This window comes from Cavia porcellus, unplaced genomic scaffold, assembly GCF_034190915.1.
Source record: "Cavia porcellus strain 051 isolate PalLab524CR breed Dunkin Hartley unplaced genomic scaffold, mCavPor4.1 scaffold_4, whole genome shotgun sequence".
NCBI classification, from domain to species: Eukaryota; Metazoa; Chordata; class Mammalia; order Rodentia; family Caviidae; genus Cavia; species Cavia porcellus.
The window spans coordinates 98689063-98711485 of NW_026947487.1; the positions used below are offsets into that span (position 1 = coordinate 98689063).

Consider the following 22423-nt stretch of genomic DNA (forward strand, 5'->3'; position numbering starts at 1 on the left):
TTTCCCTTCATTCTGGTTCCGTCACCTGTACCTGGCAGACGTCCTCCTGACACCTGAAGATGAGCTGGGATGCACCAGTCTGGGTCCCGGGAGGCATGAGACAAGCAGAGCAGGAGGCAGAGCCCACAATGAACAGCTGCCAAGGAGGATAGAGGGAGGGGTGCTATCCCACCACCCAGATGCCCCTTCCTCCGCGCAGGGAAGCTTGCATCAAGGTGCCTGGCAGAGATGGGGTAAGATGAGGTTTGTTTCCGCTGGGGAACCTGCCCTGCCCCACCCTCGCCGCAGAAGTCTCACCTCCCAGCCCCAGGGCGCATCTGTTTCCCTGAGGTTTCTCGTCAACATACTCAGCTCTTTGTCATCATGTTTGACTTTCGAGAACCACTTTCCAGCAGCTTTTGGGTTTTAAAACCTGGCCTTGAGCCCCGTTACCTCTTTAAACACCATTTCGCTCATCAATAAACTGAGGAGAGGGAAGCTAGGACAGGTAGGTAACGCTATAGTTCATCATTCGTCAAATTTACCGAATGCCAGTCAGACCTCCAAGGTCCCATCAGGAAACTGTGCTCATGTGGCTCCCAAGCGGGTAACTACAAGGCATCCCAAGGGGTCAGGATGCACTAAAGAGGGGCTCTACAGTAGTGGGAAAAAAAGGAAGCCTGGAATGGGATGGGATTTGCCCAGGGCCCCAAGGCAGGGTTTGGGCAGAGCAGGTGCTGGAAGTCAGGTCCCCTCCCTCCCTAAGCCACGCATCACTCCAGAGCAGGCTTGCGTCTGCCAGGGCTGAGCAAGGCGAATGGCACAGGGTGGGTGCGGGTGAAGCAGACAGGCCCTCGGATCACTGGGGCCCGAGTGCGGGGCAGGGAGGTTCAGGCAGGACTAGGCATAAGCAGCTAGGACGCTGGCATCCCAGAACTCACCTGCTACGAGGAACAGGAGGCCCTGCCATGCAGCGCCCGCCTGCCGCCCCCACCTTGCATTCCGCCCTTTGCTCACCGCCCCTGACACGGTGCCCCAGCTCAAGTGCCCGCCCTGCCTCTGTCCAACCCGTCTGGCTCTCCTTCCCAGATGGTGGTCCACCCGGCTCTGCTTGTGTCTGTACGTCTGTCCTCCGCTTCCGTCTGGCTGGACCGCAGGCCTGCTCTCCGCCCTGCCCCGCCTGCCTGCCGCCGTGTGGGTGTCGGGCAGGCGGTGCGCAGAGGGGCGCGGCTCGGCCCTCCCCCTTCCCCCGCGTCCCCCATCTCAGGAGTGACCTGGGCCTCGGCGCAAACGTGCCGAGTACCCCACGAGTGGCGCCTCCGCCTCCGCCGCCGCCGAGGGGGCCCCGCGAGGGTGACGGTGGCGTGGGAGGCGGCGCGGGGACGGCCGGCGGCCGGGCGGGGCTGCGGCAGGGCAGCGGGGCCGGGCCGAGTGCCGAGCCGCGGCGGCCGCCGCCTCCTGGGCCGGCCGGGATCGCGGGCGGCGGGTCGGCTCGGCTCGGCTCTGCCCGGCCCCGCGTCGCCCGCTCCGCCCCGCCCCTGCGCGCCCCCCGCGACGCCGAGCCCGAGCGCGGCGCGTCCGAGCGGGAACCGGCGCGGGAGCCGAAGCGGGAGCGGGAACGCGAGCTGGAGCCGAAGCTGGAGCCAGCACTGCGGCGCGCGGAGCGGAGCGCGGCAGCCAGGCCGAGTAAGGCGCGCGGGGCCGGGGGCGGCGCTGGGGAGGGGCGGGGAGGTCCTGGCCCGCTTCCCCCGGCTCTGCGGCGGCGCGGCGAACGCACACAGCCGGGGGCGCGCCGCGCGGAGCCTGGGCACGCGGGGTGGCGGATGCGCGGTCCGAGGCGGAGCGGAGCGGGACCCCGGCACTCCTGTGGGGACCCCGGCTGGGGAGGTCCCCCCTGCCCGAGTCTCCCCCCGGACCGGCAGACTTGGCGGGGGAGGGGACAGGACAGTCTCCCGGCCCGCGCCCTCAGTTTGGGGGGATCTCTGTCCAGAGGGAAACTAGGGTGAGAGAGGAAATGGACCGGGGTGGCGCAGAGTTTCAGCTTGAACCCTCCCGCCCCCGCCTTGAGCCAGGAAGTTAGACCCTCTGACGGGAGGGTCACCCGCGCCATGCCCCTGCTTGGCTGTCCACCCGCCTGTCTCAGCCCGCGGGTGGCAGAGGCAGCTCCCCCACCACACCTTCTTTCCTTTGGGGCAGACTTAGATGTGCGCTGTAAGAGAGCCCAAGGCTGATCTGGGGCTGGGCAGTGCCCGCCTCGCCCCTGGCTGCCTCTCTGGCGGCGCAGCCACTCCTCTGTCCTCCACGCACTTAGCGGCCTGGGGACTGTCTCACGGTGGGCACCAAGGTCTGCCTTCCTGAACCGCGCAGTACCACCGTGGGTGGGCAGGCCCAGGCCAGACGCGAAGGACAGGTGGAGAAGCAGGGGCTGCAAGATTTGGTCCTTGATCTCGATCCACGAAGCCTCACAAGCCACAGCCAAGAGGCAGCCTCTCTGGACTCTCCTCGAACATTCTGACTATTCCACTGGAACCAATGATTTCACCACCCTGTGGCAGAGTTTCCTCCTCTGAAAAGTAGACAGGATTCTGTTATGAGGAGGAGGTTTAAGGGCTTTGGAACCAAAAGGCAGGCTCGACTGACCTAGCTGCATGATTTTAGGCAAGACACTTAACCTCTCGGAGGCTGTTTCCCATCTGAAACAAAAGGAAGGTAAATTGAGAAGATTAAATAAAATTATTCTCCTGGGGTGCCTGGCACGCAGCCTGTGTTCAATTGCATTTGGCTACAGGTGTCATGAAGTGTCCAGCACCAGCAGATGCTGAGGCAAAGTGATTTGTCCTCAAGTGAGGAAATAGTGTTGTCCCACCCCCTCCAGAGGTCTTTGAATTCCTCAAGTCCTATTAATAACTCATTGGGAAGCAAAACTTACTCCCTAAAACTTACTTGCCTGCCCTTTCTCAGTCCTCCCTGGGGGCTCTCAGCCCTTGCCCAGGTCTCCCCTCCCTGTCCCACCCCACCCCCGGGTTAGAAAAGCCCCATCTGACCATAAAGTGTGACCTTCTCCTCTTTGCTTTGGCTGAGGTCTGCTGTCCCAGGCTGATGCACCCCACGTTCTGTTCCTGCTCTGTACAAGGGATTAGACACACCCTTCTGTCCTCCCAGTTTAAAAAGCACAAGACTGCTTTCCCTGGAGGTTGGTGTATCAGGCTGTCAGGCTGCCACCGATGTTGGTTCCGAAGGGCAGCAGGAAGCAACAGGGAGAGGAAGGCAGAGAGACCGCCAAGAGGGTGCCCTCCCTGACTCCTTGCTGACTGTGATGTGTGCTTCCAGGCAGCTAGTCACAAAGCACCCAGAAATGATAAGCCCCAGAATGGAAAGGGAGCTGGTGACTGACAGAGAGGTTAGAATTTAAGAGCTAGACAGTCCCCAGGTAGTGATGTTCCTGGTTTATGCAGTGGGGCCTCTGACCCGAAGCAAAGGGCAGATTTGGGGATCTTTGGGGTAGCATGGAGGGTGTAGATGGCTAGCTACACTGGTGGAAAGAAAGCAGAGATCTAGCTTGTGGGTACCCACATGGTTTCCTTGTCCCCTATGACTCGGTGCTCAGAATACAGGATGAGGGAGGATTCAGGCAAGGAAACGGGTCCACATGCTGCTGGGTGGGGACCTGCTAAGGTTGGCAGAATGGCTGCCTCCTGGGGGTTCCTACACAGAACCCCTCTCTCCCTTCCCTCCCCCACTCACTCACTAGGATGTCACATCCCTGTGTCTTCTATAGCCCTCACTCCTCGTCTTCCCAAAGGAGTTAATCAGAAACTAATTAGGTTGTGTCTACTGGTTCACACAGGATTTGGAACACAGCTGATAGGAAACATGATGGGGTACAGGCATGATCATCGGTCTTTGAAAAGCATCAGCCCTCCAAGGACTGTTAACCTGCACCCTCACCCTGGAACACACAGAACCCAGGGTGAGGGGCAAGAAGGCATAAGTCCAGTCCCAGCCTCCTAAGGAGACACTCCTAAGGAGGTCAGGGGGGCTCCAGGGCCTCTTGGCAAGTGAGCATATCATAGCACGGTAGCTGAGATCCCAGCTCTCCGCGCTGGATGCCTGAGTATACAGCATATGAGTCTGGGTGCGGGTCTACCTCTGAGGCCTCAGTACTGTCATGAAATGAGAACAAAGGTTATACACCTCCCAGATGTTGCGAGGATTGAAGAAATGACACGTAGATAGTATATAGCAGTGTCTACAGGCCCTGCTATGGCTGTGTATGAACAGGCAACAGACACACACACACAGTTTCTTAACATAAGCATCTTCATGTTAAGCTCTACAGTAGCACTCTGAGATAGGACAGGAGAGTCCACAGGAGTCCAGGATCCTGTAATTGTCCCCATATTTCAACTAGCTCATTGAGTCTTAGAAAGGTCCCTCTGCTACGTATAGAATACTTAAACGTCACTGTGACTCATCAGAATTTTGTGTGAGTTTGTAAAACTGGTAATTAGCACATCATAATTTAGATGACATGTAATTCATTGTTGAGATGGCTCCTCTGTGGGTCTCTTCAATCATTTTTATGTCTGGGAACTGGAAAAGTATGTTCATTGTCCACAGGCTATAGAATTTTTAGAGACACCTTCATTTTTTTCTTCTTCAAACAATAATCAAACTGATTTAACCAGCTGATTGATTTAAAAGACAAATATCTCATTCATTACCTACTCTGTTCTCTCCATTTTTCTTCATAGCATTTCTCACCCCAACGTCTATGTGTCTTATTCAGTCGTTCGTCATCTTCCCTCCCCAATATCATGTGACATCCACGAAATAGAGACCTTTGACTTTTTTGTTCCCTGTAGTCTCTCCAGAGCATAGACCAGTACTCAGCATCAGATGCTTTGCAAATTTATGGTGTCTTACAAACATAAAGTCTATCATTATTATTATTATTGTTGTTGTTGTTGTTGTTGTTGTCAGACATAGATTGATTGGAAACAAAACATGATAGTTCATGGAAAAAAATCATTCCCTCAAATATTTCACATATAAGACTTGCTTAAGCCAAGCACGGCGGCACATACCTGTAATCTTAGCATTCAGGAGGCTGAGGCAGGAGGACTGCAAGTTCAAGGCCTCCTTGAACTGCATGGTGAGTTCAAGGCCAACCTGGGCCACGTATTGACACCCTGTCTCACATACAAAAATAAAAGACTTGCACAAACATCAGGGAGAATGTTTGAAAGTTAAAAAGTGTTGAGCATTTTTCTAATATTTCAATAAGGCTTCTTATTAATAAATTTAAAGACAAATTAACTTTTAAAGATATTTTTAATAACATGTCATGTTTAAAAGGCAATTAAATTGGCTTTAAATTTTTTGGTGAGTTAACTATCACTGACCTATTTACTTGATTGCTTTTTATTCTGTTAGCACCAAGGTTTTTATCCAAATCTTCACTTTAATTATCTTTCATTTTATAAAAGTATTACATGTTCAGGTAGAAAATTTAGAATATTGTAAAAATATAAAGAACATAAAAATCCTTCTTAATCCCACCTCTGCCCAGAGAGTACAATGACTGTGAACATTGTATTCTGTTTCTTTTCTGATCTTTTACTGTGTGTAAATCTATTCTCTAGGGCTTTTTCTTCTATAAAATAAGAATCAAGCTGTATGCATAGTTCTATAACTTGTTTCTTTTTAAAGTTAAGGGTTTTCTTTTTCCTTTTAACATTATACTAAAAGTCTTTGTGTTGCTAGAATTATTGAAAAACAGGATTTCGTGGCCACATAATATTCCAATAGAGTGGTTCCAATTAGTGCCCTAATTTGCTCAGTCTGTGCCCTCTTATTGATGTCAACATTGAGGTCACCTCTTCTATTGCATTGCTGTAAATAATGCTTGCTTGTGTCTCTTTTAGGGTGTTGAGGCCTGAGTCAGGCTTCTCTTTACATTTGGTCAATTTATTTGCGAGCTTGTAAATGGACTGGCATATGCAGGTAGATGGGAAATGAACCTCCCTTGTGGTGGGAAGGGATGGCCGTTGGTTCTATAGAGGGCCACTCTGGGCAAATTAAGACAACGTGGGGACCCAGTAACCTCCAAGCATGCCTTAACCGATCCGGTAAAACACACCTGTGGCCAGATGTTGCATGGAGACAGAAGTCCTCCTTGCTGCAGAGCTCTCCGACCCCAGATCTAATGTGAGGACCAGGCTGCCTGTTGGTGAACCTCAGGGCCTCCTGCCCACCTCTTTGCATCTGTTTTCACTTCTTGTTTTCTTTCCTCTACTCCTGGACTCATTCATCCCTCCATTCAGCCAAGGACAAACATTGTGTGACTTATTTTCAGCACTTGCCAAAGAATGTTCTTCTCCACTGGAGAAGTCCCCAGCTGGATCCCAGCCTCACATAAAGAGCCTCCTGGGACAAGAGAAAGGATTTTTCCCTGCTTAGGGACCTGACCTGCATCACCATGAGTTAGTGCCTACTTGGATAGGGTGGATACAGTGCATCTGACCCAAGTCCCTGGAATTTCTGGCTTTCTTCTGGCTCTGGGTCATCGTGTGCACACACCCAGGAACCCCTGTGAGATGAAATTATTTGTACCCACAATAGTCTCTGAGCACTTCCTGTGTTCCCGGTACTGTGCTAGGTGCCAGGGACATGAAAGTCATCCAGGCCACTAACTACCACCTCTCCAGTCTCCATCATCTATCAGTCACTCAAGCAAACACAGATCATCCTCACCTCCTGTCATTTCTCACCTGCCTTGAACACATTTGTCCTCCAAACCCACCTAACACGTTCCTGCCTGGGGCCTTTTCCCTGTCTACCCCTTCCCCCCAGCATCCCCCTGCTCCTGGGTGTCTGCCCAGCTGGCTGTCCTCCTCTGGCCTCGGCTTACCTGTCACCCTCTTTGCAGCCACTGAGACTAAATATGCAGTGTCACCTGCACAGCTGCCTCTGGTTCCTCCTTGCTGTCTGCAACCATGTCTCTGCCTCTCCCAGCAAGGCTCCACAAGCACATCACTGTACAGTGCCAAAACCTGATACATAGGAACTTTGAGTGAACACTAGAACCAGTGAAGGTGGCCTCCTTGCCGCAGTCACAGCTGGCTTCATTCAGCACCTCACGCCCAGTCTGCCATGGTCAGCTGGTACGGCTCCACCCTGAGCCCACCTACACCTTCCCAAGAGGATAAGAGCTGACCATGTCACTTCCTTCCAGAGTCCTCCTAGGAGCCCTCTTGGGGCAGGTAGCTCACTACCTCTGCTTTCCCCTTTAATTCTTCTGAGTCTCTGTTGTCATGTTTAAGTGGAGATTTGTTTCGAGCATCCCATAAGTTGACATCAATTGAGCAGGGGTAGCATTTACCACACATCACCCAGCCTGCTTCAAAAGCCCAGCCACACCCACAGCCCTTCCCTGTCCTCCATGTGAAACTGGTGGTTCCTCCTTGGTCTGGCCACACAGGTCTGCACTGGAGGCTCCCAGGCACTGTGCCTCAGGAGAACCAGGTGATGTCCCTTAACATGCTTCCTCTGTGCAGATCCAAGTGTCACCATGAACCCAGAGTAGAGATATTCCAGGTGCAGGGATGTGAAGGGGAGTACAAATGACGTGAACCTGCCACACACCATTCAGCCACTTCAGAGCCTGGAGTGCCGCCCGCCCACCCTGTGTTCCCAGCCAGACAATCCAGTTGGAGATGAGTCACCGTCAGGAACAAGCTTCGGGTGCTGGGCTCAGAGAGAGGCAGGCAGGGGAACAGTGACCTCGGGTGTGTGCCCATGCTCAGCCCAGTGGCAGAATAGACCCGGCTTCCCACTCCAGCCATCCCCAGGCTCATCCCAGTGTGCCCACCTGTCCACTGTCCTCACCACTCAGTCTTCATCACAGCTCTGGTCACAGGGAGGGAACCCTGGGTAGACACTTGCTTACGTGGATACCCATATCCAGCTCCTTTGCCTCAGAGACTTCACCAAGTTCCACTTAAGCAACAGGTCTGATGCCACCAACGAATGGCTTTTCTGTGGTCATGATGAAATGCTCAAATAGGGGAGGCAGGTGAGGAAGAAGTAGCTAGTGAAGTCGAGCATCTAGTTTCTGCTTCTGGATCCAGAAAGCCTGTTCTGTTTTCCAAGGATTTTGTGGTACACATTATGGGCAATTGGTAAACAAATCAGTGCACACGAGCTGGGTTGGGTTGCTGGGAGACTGCAGCCAGAGGGTGTGTGTAAAGTGCTGATTGGGTTTCAGGATTCAGGGAATGGTAGCCCTGGCTGACACAGGCATTGTTACCTAGGGAGATGTTAGGGAGAATCTCAGATCTCTTCAAGGGCTTCTTTATCAACAAGTTAACATCATTCAAAGGCAGCCTTAGCACATCTTGTGCACTAGCATCAGGCCGTGGTTGGCTTATTCCATGTTTCCATGTATTTCTGTAAGTCCTCTCACTGCCCAGCCCAGAGCCAATTTACACAGCCACACTGACCCTCTGTGCCCATGAAGAGCTGCTTGTCTAGAATAATTTAGGACAGAGTTAGCCGGGAAGGATATGCATGTGTTGCAGAATCCCAGCCATTGTGACCATTCTGTCTCCATTAGTCGAGGAGAATCTTACAAAGAAATCTCTTGAGCTAGCTGTTCACAGCTACAAAGGGGCTTGCCAGGTAGAGGAGGAAGAAATGGCAGGCAGGGGGAGGGAAGAGAAACCTGGAAGAAGGAGGCACTCAGGAAGTGAGCTAGGACACCAGGGCAGCAATCTCTGTGCGATATCTGTCAGTAACTGAGGGGCACCAGGGCTGGTAGAATCCCTCCCCATAACTCTCCACCCCTTCACTGTGACCTTGGGCAGGGCATCACCCTGAGCCTCAGTGTTTTCATGTGGAAAATGAAAATGACATTTCCCATCCCAGAGAGTCTGCAATAACACATCGGCCACATAACCTGACACATGCAAGTGTTTGGTTAGAGTGAGCACTGTTCAAAGGCCCAAGTGTCCAGGAAGCCTCCACATATGTGAATGTCTGCTCCTTGCCAGTCTCCTGAGCCACTTAGGAACTTACACATTGTCCTCCAGACTCCCACACTGATCATTGCAAACCATACATGTTAGGACTCCCCTGTCCTAGAAGACCCCCCCATCTCCCCACACCCTCAGAAGCCTCAACCTTCATCTCAAAGTCACAGAGCCCAGTGAGAAGTGAAGGTGGCCCATGGGCTCCCTAGCAGAGGCAGCGCCCTGAGGATGATGTTTCCATGGCATCAGATGCCACCACAGGCAGGGGTAGAGGAGGTGCAATCAGCACGCATTTATTAAGCACCTGTAGTACTGGTTCAGCACTGAAGTAGGAAGGACTCTAGGGCGGGCTATGGAGGCTGTGATGGGAAACTGGCACATTTCTCTGAGGACACTGGGAAGCTATGGAAGGATTTTAGCAAGGCTAGCAACATGATCCATTTTGACCTTAAGACAAATCTGTGCAAGTAGCAAGAGGGATGAATTGTCTGCCCATGTATAGCCCTGTCCCTGGACATACAAATATGTATACACACACACCTAACCAGGGTACACTCAAGCATACCCACCAATGGGAACAGAGATACAGTGCCCACGTGTATTTTTAGAAAATGAGGATCACAGGCCTCAAGATTGCTCTTGAATTTTCTGGTGTGAAATCACAGTTCTCCAGGCAGCCATCCCCAGCAAGCTGGAGGGACCACCTCCCACCCACACTTCCCCAGGTCAGAGCTTGCCCCTTGGTTTCCATGGAGACTGAGAGTGGGTGTCAGGCCAGCCTGGGGTTCACAGTGGAAAGGCTGAGCAGTGTCAGGAGGGGGCTGTAAGGAGCTGCCCAGAGAGGTATTTCAGGTCAGTGGCATCCCCTCTGGCCCCTGACAGTAGAGTGGACAGTGTGGTGAAGGGGCTTTCCACCCAGACCCCTGCTCTTATTCCCACTGTACCTGGTGGGACCTGAGGCTCAGAGGGGTGAAATTCTTTGTCCAGATTCACAGCTGAGTTGACATTAGCACCAGGGATCAGACTTCAGAACAAGACTCTCTAAAGAGAAGTTTCTGGTTAAATAGAACCAACTCTGTGACACAATGTGTTTGGTTCATGAGCTCCATCAAAACATGGAACCCACTCGGGGGGAAAACAGATAATAAAAAAGGCTCTTCAGGGGAGCAAGGGTGAAACCTCTGGACCTGACTCTTCAGGAAAAGTTCTGTCCACAATGATTTCACTCCAGGATCTAGAGGGCCCAGGCTGCTTCCTGCTGGCTTCCCTTACAAGTGCCCCCTGGGCCCAGGGTCCATAGTCTTTTCTCAGTCAGCCTCCAAACCTGCAGCCAGGTAGCATCACTCCCTAGGAAATAACACATTCTCCCTCCTGTTTGCAAAGCTTCATGTCACTTGAGGACACACCAAGAAAGACTGAGCCTGTTCTGATCTTTAGCAGCATGGGAGGCTGGGTGATTTCTTGAAAATGTTCCCTCCACTGCAAATGGCTGCTGAAGTGGCTGGGTACTTACTGTCCTAGACATGCAGATGTCACACAGTCCAAGCAGGGGGAGAAGAGGGGAGAAAGAGGCATTTTCTTTCCATACTCCAGTATTTCTCAATCAGTAATTTAAAATATCAGGTATCTTCTAAAGCGTGTGCTGGATGACGGTACGGGCTTTGGAATCAAACAGACTCGGGCTGTAGTCTCAGCCTATAGATGGAAGTTGTGTGACCTTTGACAAGCTGCACGTCCTCTCTGAGCCTCAACTTCCTTATTTATAAAAGTGAAGCCAGGCATGGTGATACACATCTGTAATCCCAGCGCTCTGGGAGACTGAGGCGATTTAGCAATTTAGTAAGATCCTCTCTCAAAATTAAACACTTAGAAAAGGGCTAGGGATGTAGCTCAGTGTGAAGGCCCTGGGTTCAGTCCCTTTTCACACACACACACACACACACACACACACACACACTCGAAGAGGAAAAGAGCAACTTCCTCTTAAAGTTGTTGAGTAGTAATATTGTTTGACCCAGTAGTAATATTGTTAGCCCCCTTCCCACTCCAGCTCTGTTTTCTCACCACGAAAGGACATTGTGCTGATCTTAAAGGTTCCGCTACGCCTGACAAATCATAAGCTACTCAGCCTGGCCTGGGCCCTTGAACGTGTCTAAAGTAGTAGGATCTCACAGGCCCATGAGGTAGGAGAGCCCCATGGAATGCCTGGTTCCCACTCCAGGGCACCCAAAGAGATGGCCCCATCCCTCACCACCACTGGGACCCCAGGACTCACTGACCCCAGCCGTGCACCTATAGCACCCATACTCTGTAGCCTAGAGCTCCCAGGTGGCCTATTTGCTATGAAAGTCACTGTCCTTTGGTGGCTCAAGGGATAGGTATGCCCATTCTGCAGGACTGGTGGGTGTGGTGTGGGCGCCCCATCACCTGCCTGTTTGTGTCTCCACAGGTGAGTGGAGGGGCCTTCCCGGCGAGAAGTCAGAGCTGTGCCCGTGGGCAGGCTGGCTCCGCTCTTCTGCTCCAAGGATTACATGTCCTTCAAACGCCCTTGCCCCTGTAAGTGCCCCTGCACCCTCCTACCACTGAGGACCAGCCATGGCAGAACTGGGCGTTGGGGTTGTAGAGACCAGCTGTAGGATATTTGACCAAGGAACTGCAGGGTCTGGCTGGGAGCATGGTGGGTGGAGGAAACCTGAGCTCTCTGAAAACTGAAAATCCTACTTTGACCATTCCTTAGTATCATTGCTTTCAAAAATGTCTAGGGCATATTAATGGGAATACACACGCACGCATGCACGCGCGCACACACACACACACGACCAAATAAGCATGGGAAAGGCTGGATGGGCCTCATTCATTGAGAAAGTTTTTCTACCACAGACTTCTCAGAGTCTTTAATGCCATGATGTGTGTTACAAGACTCCCCAGAGAAACAGAAAACCTGCTGCTCTTCTCAAACTTACGTGCCCACAGGGATGTTCTACTCACATGGGATTCCACAGGAAATATTCCCTGGAACTGACTGTCCTGAGATCTGTCCTAGAGCCTCCTTTGGAAAACCCCTCCACTAAGGAAGCCATTAGATGATTTTGCCCTGTTCAAATCTTCTTATGACTCCAGCCAGGTGTAGCATGGAGACAGGAGAGCAGCCCTTCCCAAGTCCCCAACAGCTCCACCTCTGCCACCTTCAGCTGCCTTAGCTTCTGTGGCAGCCACTGCTCTCTCCCATTACATCTCCTGATCCCCTAACTCTACAGCACCCCTTACTGTTCAGGGAGATATGTATAGCTCTCCGTCCCTTCTCCTTGGTAAGTCAGGACTGTGCATGTGTGTGTATGAGCGATCAGGGGCACTCCTGCAATCACTCTGGATAACGCCTTGTTTGCCTTGCTAACCTATGCTCAGATTTCCACCACTGATTACCTGTCATGCCTCTTGGGTGGGGACAGCTCTTCCAAATAATCAAAGCCCTGGTTGTTAAATCTCCAGACACCAGGAGATTGGTGCTGGGGGGAAGGGGAATGTTCCGTGTGGATAAACTCTCATGCTGGGAGAGTGGGAGAGGGCCTGGCTGTGGGGTTTACTGTCCGGAGTGTGTCAGAGTATGGGGGAGTCAGCCTGTAATCACAGCACTCAAGAGACCAAGGCAAGAATATCAGAAGTTCGGAGCCAACAAGGGCTACACAGTGAGTTCGAGGCCAAACTGGACTACATAACATGAGCCTGTAGGAGTTGGTGGCGCTTGTCTACTGCAAATACCCAAGGGTATAGATTAAGAACTGATAAAATGATTTCTGATGGATGGTACAAGCTCAACAACTTATTGCTATCATCACTGTTACTGTGGCACAGCCAGGAAATGAAAAGCCCAAGTCCCAAGCTAGGGGAGAAGACCACTGCTCAGGGGGGTTCCTGCCCCACACAGAGCTGCCATGATCACTTCCTTGCTCCTTCCTGCTGGTGAGACAAGAACAGTAGGAGTAGAGAAATCTGAGAAAGGTCAAGACTGCGAGTGCTGAGTGTGGAAGGCTTTCTAGAATTTTCCTGGGTTGACCTCTAGCCCTTGGGAGCCTGGTCTCTCTGTACTAATAGATGCCACTGTTCTGACTTACCCCTATCTGAACCCCCTCTTCAGATCTTTTCTGGAAATCACTCACTTGTTAACCAGCTCTGTTCTTGCTCGCCTATAGAGATGAACTTCTAGAAAGCAGAGACTGTGCCTGCCTTGTTTCCAGGATCATGCTCAGGGCCTGGCCTGGGGTGGTTGCTCAGTAGATCACTGAATGAGCAGGTGAATGAGGAGACAATGCAGGCGCCTCCCCAGCTTGCAGCCCAAAGGCCCACACATGGGTGCTGGTAGGGATACAGGGCTGTAGATGCTCTGGACCCCTGGAAACGCCAGACAGAAGTGCTCAGGAAGGAGACCTGGAAGTTCAAGTCAGGGCCACACTTCACCAATTTCTTGCCAGACCTGGAAACCATGGGGAGCTGCCCTCACTCTCCTTGCTCACAGAGTGCTCTTGCCAGGTCCTGTGAAAACACTGAAGCCCATAAAAACTGCAAAATTTAGGATAGCAACCAGTTTCTTCCTGGTTGAGTTTCTATGCTCCCAACTCTTGCCATTTTAAAAGGGTAGCTGGACAGGTCCCCAGAAGGAAAAATAAACCAAGAAATCCCCCAAGAAAGACCTCATTTGTAGGAGAGAGAGCTCTCAAGGTCCAGAGAAAGTAAACAGGTCACTTCTACCAGATGCAGTGGAGAGAGTTGCACAGTGAGAAGGGCCAACCCCGTAGCAAGCATAGATCATCCGGCTCCTGCAAACTCTGGGAGGAGTGGCACAGAGATTACCAAGCCAGGCTGGCCCGGCATCCCCATACTCTAACCCCATCTCACTTCCCGGATTCCAGCTCCTCTGTGCACCTCTCTTGCCCCCACTGGGCCGTGAGAAGCTGAGGCAGAAGGATGAGACAAGAATAAGAACAAGGATGAAGAGAGGCTTTGGGGCTGAGTGGCTGCAGGAAAGGATCTGTGTATCTGCCTGCCACTGCCAGGTCTCTGAGCTGTTTTCCAGTCCTCAGAGGAACTGCCCCACGCCCTGAGCAAAAAGAAGGCTATTATTGGTTCTTCAGAACAAATGGAGGTGGGGGAATCTTCTCCTTCAGGCCCCAGCAAGGCTGGGTAGCACAGGGGCCCCTAAGGACTTAAGCTTAAGCTCCAAGAACTGATGCTTCACAGTCTCTTCTTTATTACCTAGTAGATGGCAGCTCCATAGGGCTCCCCAAGAGGCAGGGGCAGCCTGCTTCCCTCCTGCTTCTGAGGACAGATCTCCAAAAGGATGGGCCGTGAGGTCTCAGGGGAGACTTAGCAAAGCAAAATGGAAAAGAAGTAGTATTCTGCAATCATGAAGTCAAGTTTAATTTGTCTCCACCAGGCTTCTGGTGGCTTCCCACAGGCTGGCAAAACTCACATCCTGGCAGGGTCCCTCAGTGCCCTGACTCTTCCTTGGAGTTGCCGTAATACAGTAAAGCAGTGCTGGGGTTAAGTGCAGCCTGGGACTGACACTTTCCGGCTGTCTGATCTGGAGAAACTAACCTCCAGAGACCTGCATTTACTCATATGTAAAATGGATGCAGTAATGCTACCCTGGTGGGTTGATGCTCAGATCTGAGATGCCAGGGGAAAGAGTCTAGCCCAGTGTGAGGCTCTGAGAAGAGCCTCAAGAAAATTGACGGGCTTTTCTTCTGCCACCTTTTCTTTATACATCTTATTACCACCAAGATCTTTGGTAATGGAGAAGAAAAACAGAGACGCGAGTTTGGAGGTTGGACCATGTGTTCGTTTTTCATCATTGTGACAAAAATCCCTGTGATAATCAGGAGGAAAGGTTTATTTTGACTTACGGTGTCAGAGGGATCAGTTTGTAGTCATGTGGCACCAATGTTTAGGGCCTCTGATGAGAGCATGCGGTATGGGAGTCCCATAGTGAAAGAAAAGAAGCATCTGGAGTCCCAGTGTCCCCCTCAAGTGCATGCTTTCAGTGACCTCATCTCCTAAAATTTCCACCACTTCCCATTGGTGCCCGATGTCAGAGACCAAGCCTTCAACACATGGGCCTTTCAAGATCCAAACTGTAATAAGCCAGATGCTGTTGTTTCCTTTTATGCTCTTTGTGACAGTTGACCTGCACAGAGACTGAACTGTCAACAAGACTTGAGGGCAAGGAGGGGAAATGATGGGACACACTTCACAATTCACCACTTCTGTACCCAGAGCAGACATTACTAATCAGTTACAGTAATGTTTCCCCCACTGAATCTGAATGCAACCTCAGACTCTTCCCAAGTATCATCAAACTCTTGTCCATACACTGTTGAGGTTGGACTTTGGAGTGGACAAGGGAATGAATGGAATGAATTCAGCTGGTCATTTCTCCCAGAGCCTCAGCCTCCTCATTTATAAAATGTGAGTTGATAAAAATACCACACGCACTTCTTAGGATTTCTGTGAGCATTAAAATGAGATATCACTGGTGAGGGGATCAGTTCTTTATGTGGCCTTCTTGCTTCCTCAAAGTCCTGCAAGGAACAGTCAGTGTGCCCATTCTGCACACAAAGAAACTAAAGTTTGGGGAAATGAAGCAATTAATCGGGGATACAGTAGAGTCAGAACATCACCCTGAGTAAGTCAGTCCAGAGCTTGATTTTAGCTGAAGTACAGCTGGACAAAAACACAAGGGTGAATCCCAACCTATTCCTCCACCCCCAGGGCCCAAGTAGAGAGTCCACTGTGCAGCAGGACCTCTTGGCCTTTAGAAGCCCCAGCTCTCACCGGGCGATGTAGTCAGAGATGATGATAATAAGCAAATGAGTATCTCAAATGTCTAGTGGTGAGACGAGCTGTGAAGACAAAGCAGGGTGAGGTGGTGGGCAGGGATGCAGGCTCTAAGAAGGTGGTCTGGGGGTTACTGGAGGGGAGGGAGGGAACCATGTAGGTGTCTAATGGAAGAGGATTACAGGCAGACGGACTCAAAAGTGGAGGCAGGCTTTGCCTGTTTCAACAACAGGAAATCCAGAGTGCCTGAAGAGGAGGAAAGGAACACACCAGGGGTCAACAGGTCAGATGACAGAGCCCTTTGAGGTCATGGGAGGCCTTGGCTTTTGTGTCTAAGTAGTCACTGGAGAGTTTTGAGCTGGGAAGAGGCATGATCATCCTGAGAGGGCGATCAAGGGGAAGGCGAGGAAGCCAGTTAGGAAGCTAGGACAGTGGTCCGGGTGGTAGTGATGATGCCGGGGACCAGGAGATTAATAATGGAGGTGGCAAGATGGAGGCTGGATTTGCAGACTAACTGGACTTGGAGTAAATAGGCAGAAGAGGAATTAATATTCACAGCATTTGGACCTGACCATGTAGGGCAGCAGAACTGGCATTTGCTGAGCTGAGGGAGGTTATGGGCAGATTTGGTGGGGACTGAGTCCAGGCTGAAGGTTTCGATGTGTTATGTCTGAGATGCTGTGTAAACATCAGAGCAGAGAGGCAGGCAGGGAGCTAGACATAGAAGCCTGGAGTTTAGTGCTGAGTCTGGAGCTAGGGATAGAAGTGTGGGGGGTACAGTGTATGAGTGCTACTCAATGTTTAAAGCTCAGTGAGGTCACCCAAGGAGCATGTGCCAAAAGATGGGAAAGGGAAGAGTGAGTCATGAGTCAGTGGAGAGCATAGTGATTTCTGTATTTAGAAGTCTTGCTGAGGGCTGGGTGTGGTGGTGCACACCTGCAGTCTCAATACTGGGGAGGCTGAGACAGGATGATCACAAATTCAAGGCCTACTTGGGCTACATAGCAAGTTCAAGTTCAGCCTAGACCAGAGCAAGACTGTCTCAATTCATTGCCTCCGACGAGTCTTGCCAAGAAAAACATGATTTCCAGAGTTGTCACCCATGGCATCCCTAAGGCAAGTGCACTAAGAAGAGGAGAGGGTGGAATCTCACTCAGAACAGGAATGGGTCAAGACACTGATGTTTCTCTTCCTGTGGCTCCCTGGAAGTAGTCACCCTGGAACTCAGCTCTACCTGCACCTGGAACTAAGCCCAGTGGTTGGGGAAGCCTGGTTGCCCTCAGTGATGTCACAGAAGTGTCAGTCCGCATGCTTCAGAGACAAGAGAGGGACCTACAGCTATGTCACCTGCATAGCAACCCACTGTTCGGAGCAGGCAGGGCCCAAAAGCAGGACATCTGGGTGCAAGCCCAGGGTACTTCCTATGTCAGGCCCTCCAGAGCTCGAGCACACTTTCACTTCCCAGGCTTCTCTCTGTTTTCTTGTCTCTGCGTTTAAAACATCACAGTCCCCTGGGAGTCCCAGTAGCTTTTAGGGTTGCTCTTTCAAGCTAACAGAGCCCACCTCTTCTCCATGTCTGGAGCTCATCTCCTTCTGTAGTTCAGATCTTGCTAGAGAGATGCATTCTAGAATTGTCTTCTGCCCAGACCACAGGTCCTTCTGCCCCAGTGGCACTTGTCTCTCCTAGGATTAGGGCTAAGGCTGGGCATGGCAATGGGTGGAGCCCAGTGCATGGAGGGTTGAAAGACACAGATCAACAACCAATGGAGTACATGTATTTGAATCATCTGAGCCTCTGCTTATTCCCCTGTGAAATGGGATAATGAGACCCAGTTTCCAAGGTAACCGTGAGAGTTTAGTGAACACATAGGTACTCAGTAAGGGTTGATTCTATCCCTTTTTCTGTGTCTTAATCCTACAGAGAGAGCTACAGAACCACATTCAGACTTTACTGCAGGGTCCTACCAAGACTCCTCTAGGGGAAAACACACCTTCCTTTCCCAGATAGCCCTAGCATGGCTCACAATAGGCCTCACATGAGCACATGATGGGCGTGGAGTGACTAATTTACGGAGCAGCATATTCCTCCTGCCTTAGGACTGGATGTGAAACCTTAGCCACTCACCCTGCCCCAGCTGCCTCTGCTACTCATGGGACAACTGAGTCACACAGCATGAGAATGGCCGCAGCTTCAATCTCCCAACTCCTCATCAAGTGCTGTCCCCACATAAGAGTGCAAGATGCCCCAGGAAGAAACCTATTCACTGTGTTCAGTGAAGACACAGAGAGAAAACTGCCCTCTGTCAGAAGTAAAGCCATAGGGCTGGGGGTTTAGCTCAGTAGCACAAGTACCTGCCTGGCAAGTGCAAGGTTGTGAGTTTGATCCCAGTACCAAAAACAAAAAACAAAACAAAAATAAAGCCATACCCAAGCTGCATCTGTAAGAGGACAAAGGTTGCCACAGCCAGAATCCACAGCCTCACTTCTGACAGCAGTCGGCCTGGCACACCCGCCCAGTCCTCCCGTGGGAGCTGCCATGTAGTGTTCCTTTGGGTGACTGTACCTCAGTTACCTTAAGGCATTCTGCTCTCATGGCCTGTTGAATGGTCCTTAGGTTGGGGCAGTGAACGTAGGGCTGGGAACAGTCTAGAACAGAGCCATCTAACAGAAGTTTCTGCAGTAATAAAAACGGTCTCTGTCTGCACTGTCAAACTAATGGCCACTAGTCATAGACAGCTATTGGGCACTTGAAAGGTAATGAATGCAATTGAAGAACTGAATTTTTAATTTAATTTTAAAAATTGGTTTTAAATAATAGCTCCATGTGGCTGGTGGCCACATGGTTCTAATACATAATAAACTTAAGGATGTCTTTCTGTTGGAAATGCCTTCCACCTAGGAGTGGGCTTTCTGAGTTACAGACAGGATATGTGTATGCTTGGCTTTAATAGTTGAACATACAGTTCCAAAACTGGCAGTATCAACACCCTTGCCACAGCAGTGTTTGAGAGTTCCAGCTGCATATTCCCTCAACAGTATGTGTTATTAGCTGGGCTTTTCTTTTTCACGTTAACCATTCTGATAGGAAGAGCTATTGCACTTGGCTTTAATTTGAATTTTCTCTGGTGGCTTAACATAGGATTTTGGATGTCCTCTTTTGTTAAAGGATTGCTCAAGTCTTGCTCATTTTTCTATTGGGTCTCTTTATGGTTGATTTCTAAAGGTGCTTTATATATTATGGATCTGAATTTTCTGTAGATATATTATTGCAAAAAGTCCCCTCTCTGTGGACTGTGTTTTGACTCTCATCATAGTGTCCTGGCATTAACAGATATTCTTAATTTTGTAAATATAAAGTAATCAATTTTATGTATAACTTTTATGCATATTTAGCTTCAAAATTTATAAGAAATAAAGCTTTGCAGAACATAAGATAATGAAGTATTCCTTTGTATTCTTCAGAAGCAGAGAGTTTTATTGCTGCTATTCAATGAATACAATTTTATACATATTAAAGCCATGTTAGGCACATTTTGAGTTGGATAATGTCTGTGTTAAAGAGGTTTTGTCTACTATTGAAATTTCAGGTTTAGGTTAAATAAAACATAAGGAATTGCTCATAAATGAAACTCTTTAAAATTTTCATATTTATAAGATAAAAGGGTACCTCTAATACTTAAAAATAGTGACAGTGATCCCAGTAGTCTTAGGGCCATTATACTACATGTGGCATTATAGTACGTGTTCTGCACACACAGCACGTCACTAGCACGCTGTAGCTAGTGGAGACAGTGGCATGGCTGTTATTGTCATTCTTATGAAGAAATGGGATGACCCATGACACCTGTGGTCCTAAGACGCTGGCTTGTCTACCAAGTGAAAAATACAGTTATCAAAAACAACATGACTATCAAATTCCCAGAGAGTCTGTAATTTATAACTGAGGTTATATATTCAGAAACCTTTGAAAGAATCTGTGGCACGTTCTTTAAAATTATGTAAATTATATTGTACATCAAATAAGAACAGTGGAGTCAACAGTGTAAGCACAAGACTGGCTAAAGAGCAGTATCTGGGTTAACAAATGGCTACCAACCATTTTATAATCAGTTTTTGCTCAGTCTTAGCACTTCTGATGTTTCTCCGTGGCAGGATTTATTTTCCAGCACTCGAGAATGAAAGGCTCGGTTCTACCCGGTTGTCTGATTACAGGGGCCGTGAGAACGGCAAGCTAGGGAAGCACATGTGTGAGAACAAAGGTGTACAACTGCATTCTCCCTTTGTTTGACACTGGCAAACAAATATATTCTAAATATATTCTAAAATATATTCTAAAATATATTCTAAAAACTGAACAGGGGTTCATTTCTAAGGTTGATTCAGGACTATACTTCAACTGTAAAAAAATCCCTACAGAATGAGAAATTCTCAAGTGACAGTAATACGGCAACACAGGTGCTCGGCGGTACCCAAGGTACTGAAAATGTGAGTCCCCGTTAGAGGACAGTCTGGGTAAATAGCATACATTTCCTGTCAGCTGTGACTGATTTGCATGTTTCAACTGAGGAATCCTGTGGGGCTTTTTACTTATCATTTATTTGAAGAAAGGCTGTCTTATGTCCTCTCACTGAACATAAGACCTAGGTTTCAAAATTGGTTTCCTCGTATCATTACAGACATATTATATGCTGTTAATGCTGTTTGACATTGAACCGCCGTAATTGATGGTGCAACTGTCTCCTGTGTATCTAGCAAAGAACAAGCTATTAGAGCAAAAAGATAATCATGAAGAAATGGATGATTCCATGAAGACCAAAAAGGCCCAGTTGTGTCTCAGGATCTGAGAGCCAGAGCCAGGCACCTAGACAGACAAATGCCTCCATGAGAAGCATCCTGCAGGGACCTGGGCAGGTAGCTAATGATGAATATATTAGAAAGTCTCTTTCAGAATCGTTCTGCTGGGGCTTGGGGTGCACCTCAGTGGTAGAGCACTTGCCTCGCATGCTCAGGGTTCTGAATTCAATTCCCAGCACCACAAAAATAAAACCTTGCTATATCCAACCATGGCCTTGACTCTGTTCACATCTTAGTACCCAGGCAATGGTTCAGGTCCCTCACCACCACTTTGCTTCACAAACCACTGTCAAAGTTCTTTAATATCTTTTTTTCTCCCAAAGGTCATTATTTTAATGCAGCCCAATTTATCCATTTTTAAAGTTTGTACACTTTCGGTCCTGCTTAAGGAAGCCACAGTCGTGCAGATGTCCTCTATCTCATCCTCTTCAGGTTTCACTGTTTGGCTTTCAACATTCAGATCTATCACTATGGGCTATCTTTAGGCCTTTCAGGTTGATTGTCATATAGTGAGCCAGGAATTCTGCTAAGCAGTGTGATTTATTGGCTCACGGCAGAGATTGCTACTCCCGTTTTATAGATATGACAGTAGAGGTTAAGAAACCTTGCACTTTTATCCAGAAGCAGGGTCAGGGATTGAACCCAGGGCCATCTGTGTGTTATTCAGCCAGAGTGTTGGGCCAATGACAAGAGGCAGTCAACTCAGTCAGAGAAAGCCTGAGGCTGTGACCTCACAGTGGCTGAAGAATGATACCTGATACCTAGAGGTCCTCCCTCTAGGACCACTCACCTTCTCAGGAATGTTAGTGAACAGAAGCAGCCTTGGAGCAGCGGATGCTTGGGCTCTCAAGAAAGCTCAGGGTTGTCTGTTGGAAAAGGGATAAGGACATTTTCTCCCCACATCCCCTAAACTTCTGGGAATCCCTGTTCTATGACCCACATGCTGGAAACACCTCCCAAGTTTCATGGTTAGTGCGATAGTGGCAGCCAGTTGGGGTCATGGGCATTCATCACAGTGAAGAAATGTCTGTCTTTTCCTAGTCTAGTAGTTTTTCTCCTCCACCTATTGATGTGGCATGTTATAGTAATAGTTTTTTATCTTAGTCTATTCTTGCCTTCCTGGAAGAAGCTCTACTACTTACAATAGCTTATTGTTAATACACAGCTACCCTGATGCTGGTTTCCTGGATGCCCTAGTTAATTCTGGGGCCTGACAGAACCTCTGTGGGTCAGGAAAAAAAAATCTCATCACCTTTCACGTGGTTCAGACCAAGAACCCACAGGGCCCTGGCTCCAGGCGGGGGGGTGAAGGCATAAAGGGGTTAGCAAAAGCGTGGCCAGTGTGATGCTTTTTATTGTTGATCTCTGATTTAATTCCACTGTGGTCAGAAAAGATATATTACATTTTTTCCGTCTTTCTGTGTTTATTGCTTTTGTGGTCTGTACATCCTGAAGAATGCCCCATGCACACTTGAACGTACAACCTGTTGGTCATGTGTTCTGTAAATGTCAACTAGGTTGGGCTGGTGGATAGTGTTGTTCAGATCTTTTGGATCTTTGCTGAGTTTCTAGCTATTGTCATGTTAGAGAAAGAGAAATTAATAGGGCTTTAAAATCTCCAAGTATTGCAGTTGAATTGTCTCTTCCTCCTTTTAATTCTGGCAGCACTCATTTTGTATCTCTTGGGGCTCATTGTTTGGTACAGGTACATACATGGTTGTTGTATC

General features: G+C 49.5%; 1 protein-coding gene across 3 annotated transcripts in view; it reads left to right on the forward strand.

Annotated features, from left to right (window-relative positions):
* The first annotated feature begins 935 nt into the window (after positions 1 to 935).
* The window catches only part of Bean1 (brain expressed associated with NEDD4 1), a 47985-nt gene continuing 26497 nt past the window's right edge, over positions 936 to 22423 (forward strand). Inside the window, exons 1-2 of one of the 3 annotated variants that reach the window (XM_063247450.1) lie at positions 1527 to 1665; positions 11461 to 11567. In XM_063247450.1, the coding sequence (XP_063103520.1) occupies positions 11543 to 11567 (25 nt within the window). In that variant the 5' untranslated portion in view covers positions 1527 to 1665; positions 11461 to 11542. Of the gene's footprint in view, positions 1666 to 11460; positions 11568 to 22423 lie in introns of all 3 variants that reach the window. The other 2 variants (XR_010046999.1, XM_063247449.1) reach the window with 2 other exon arrangements.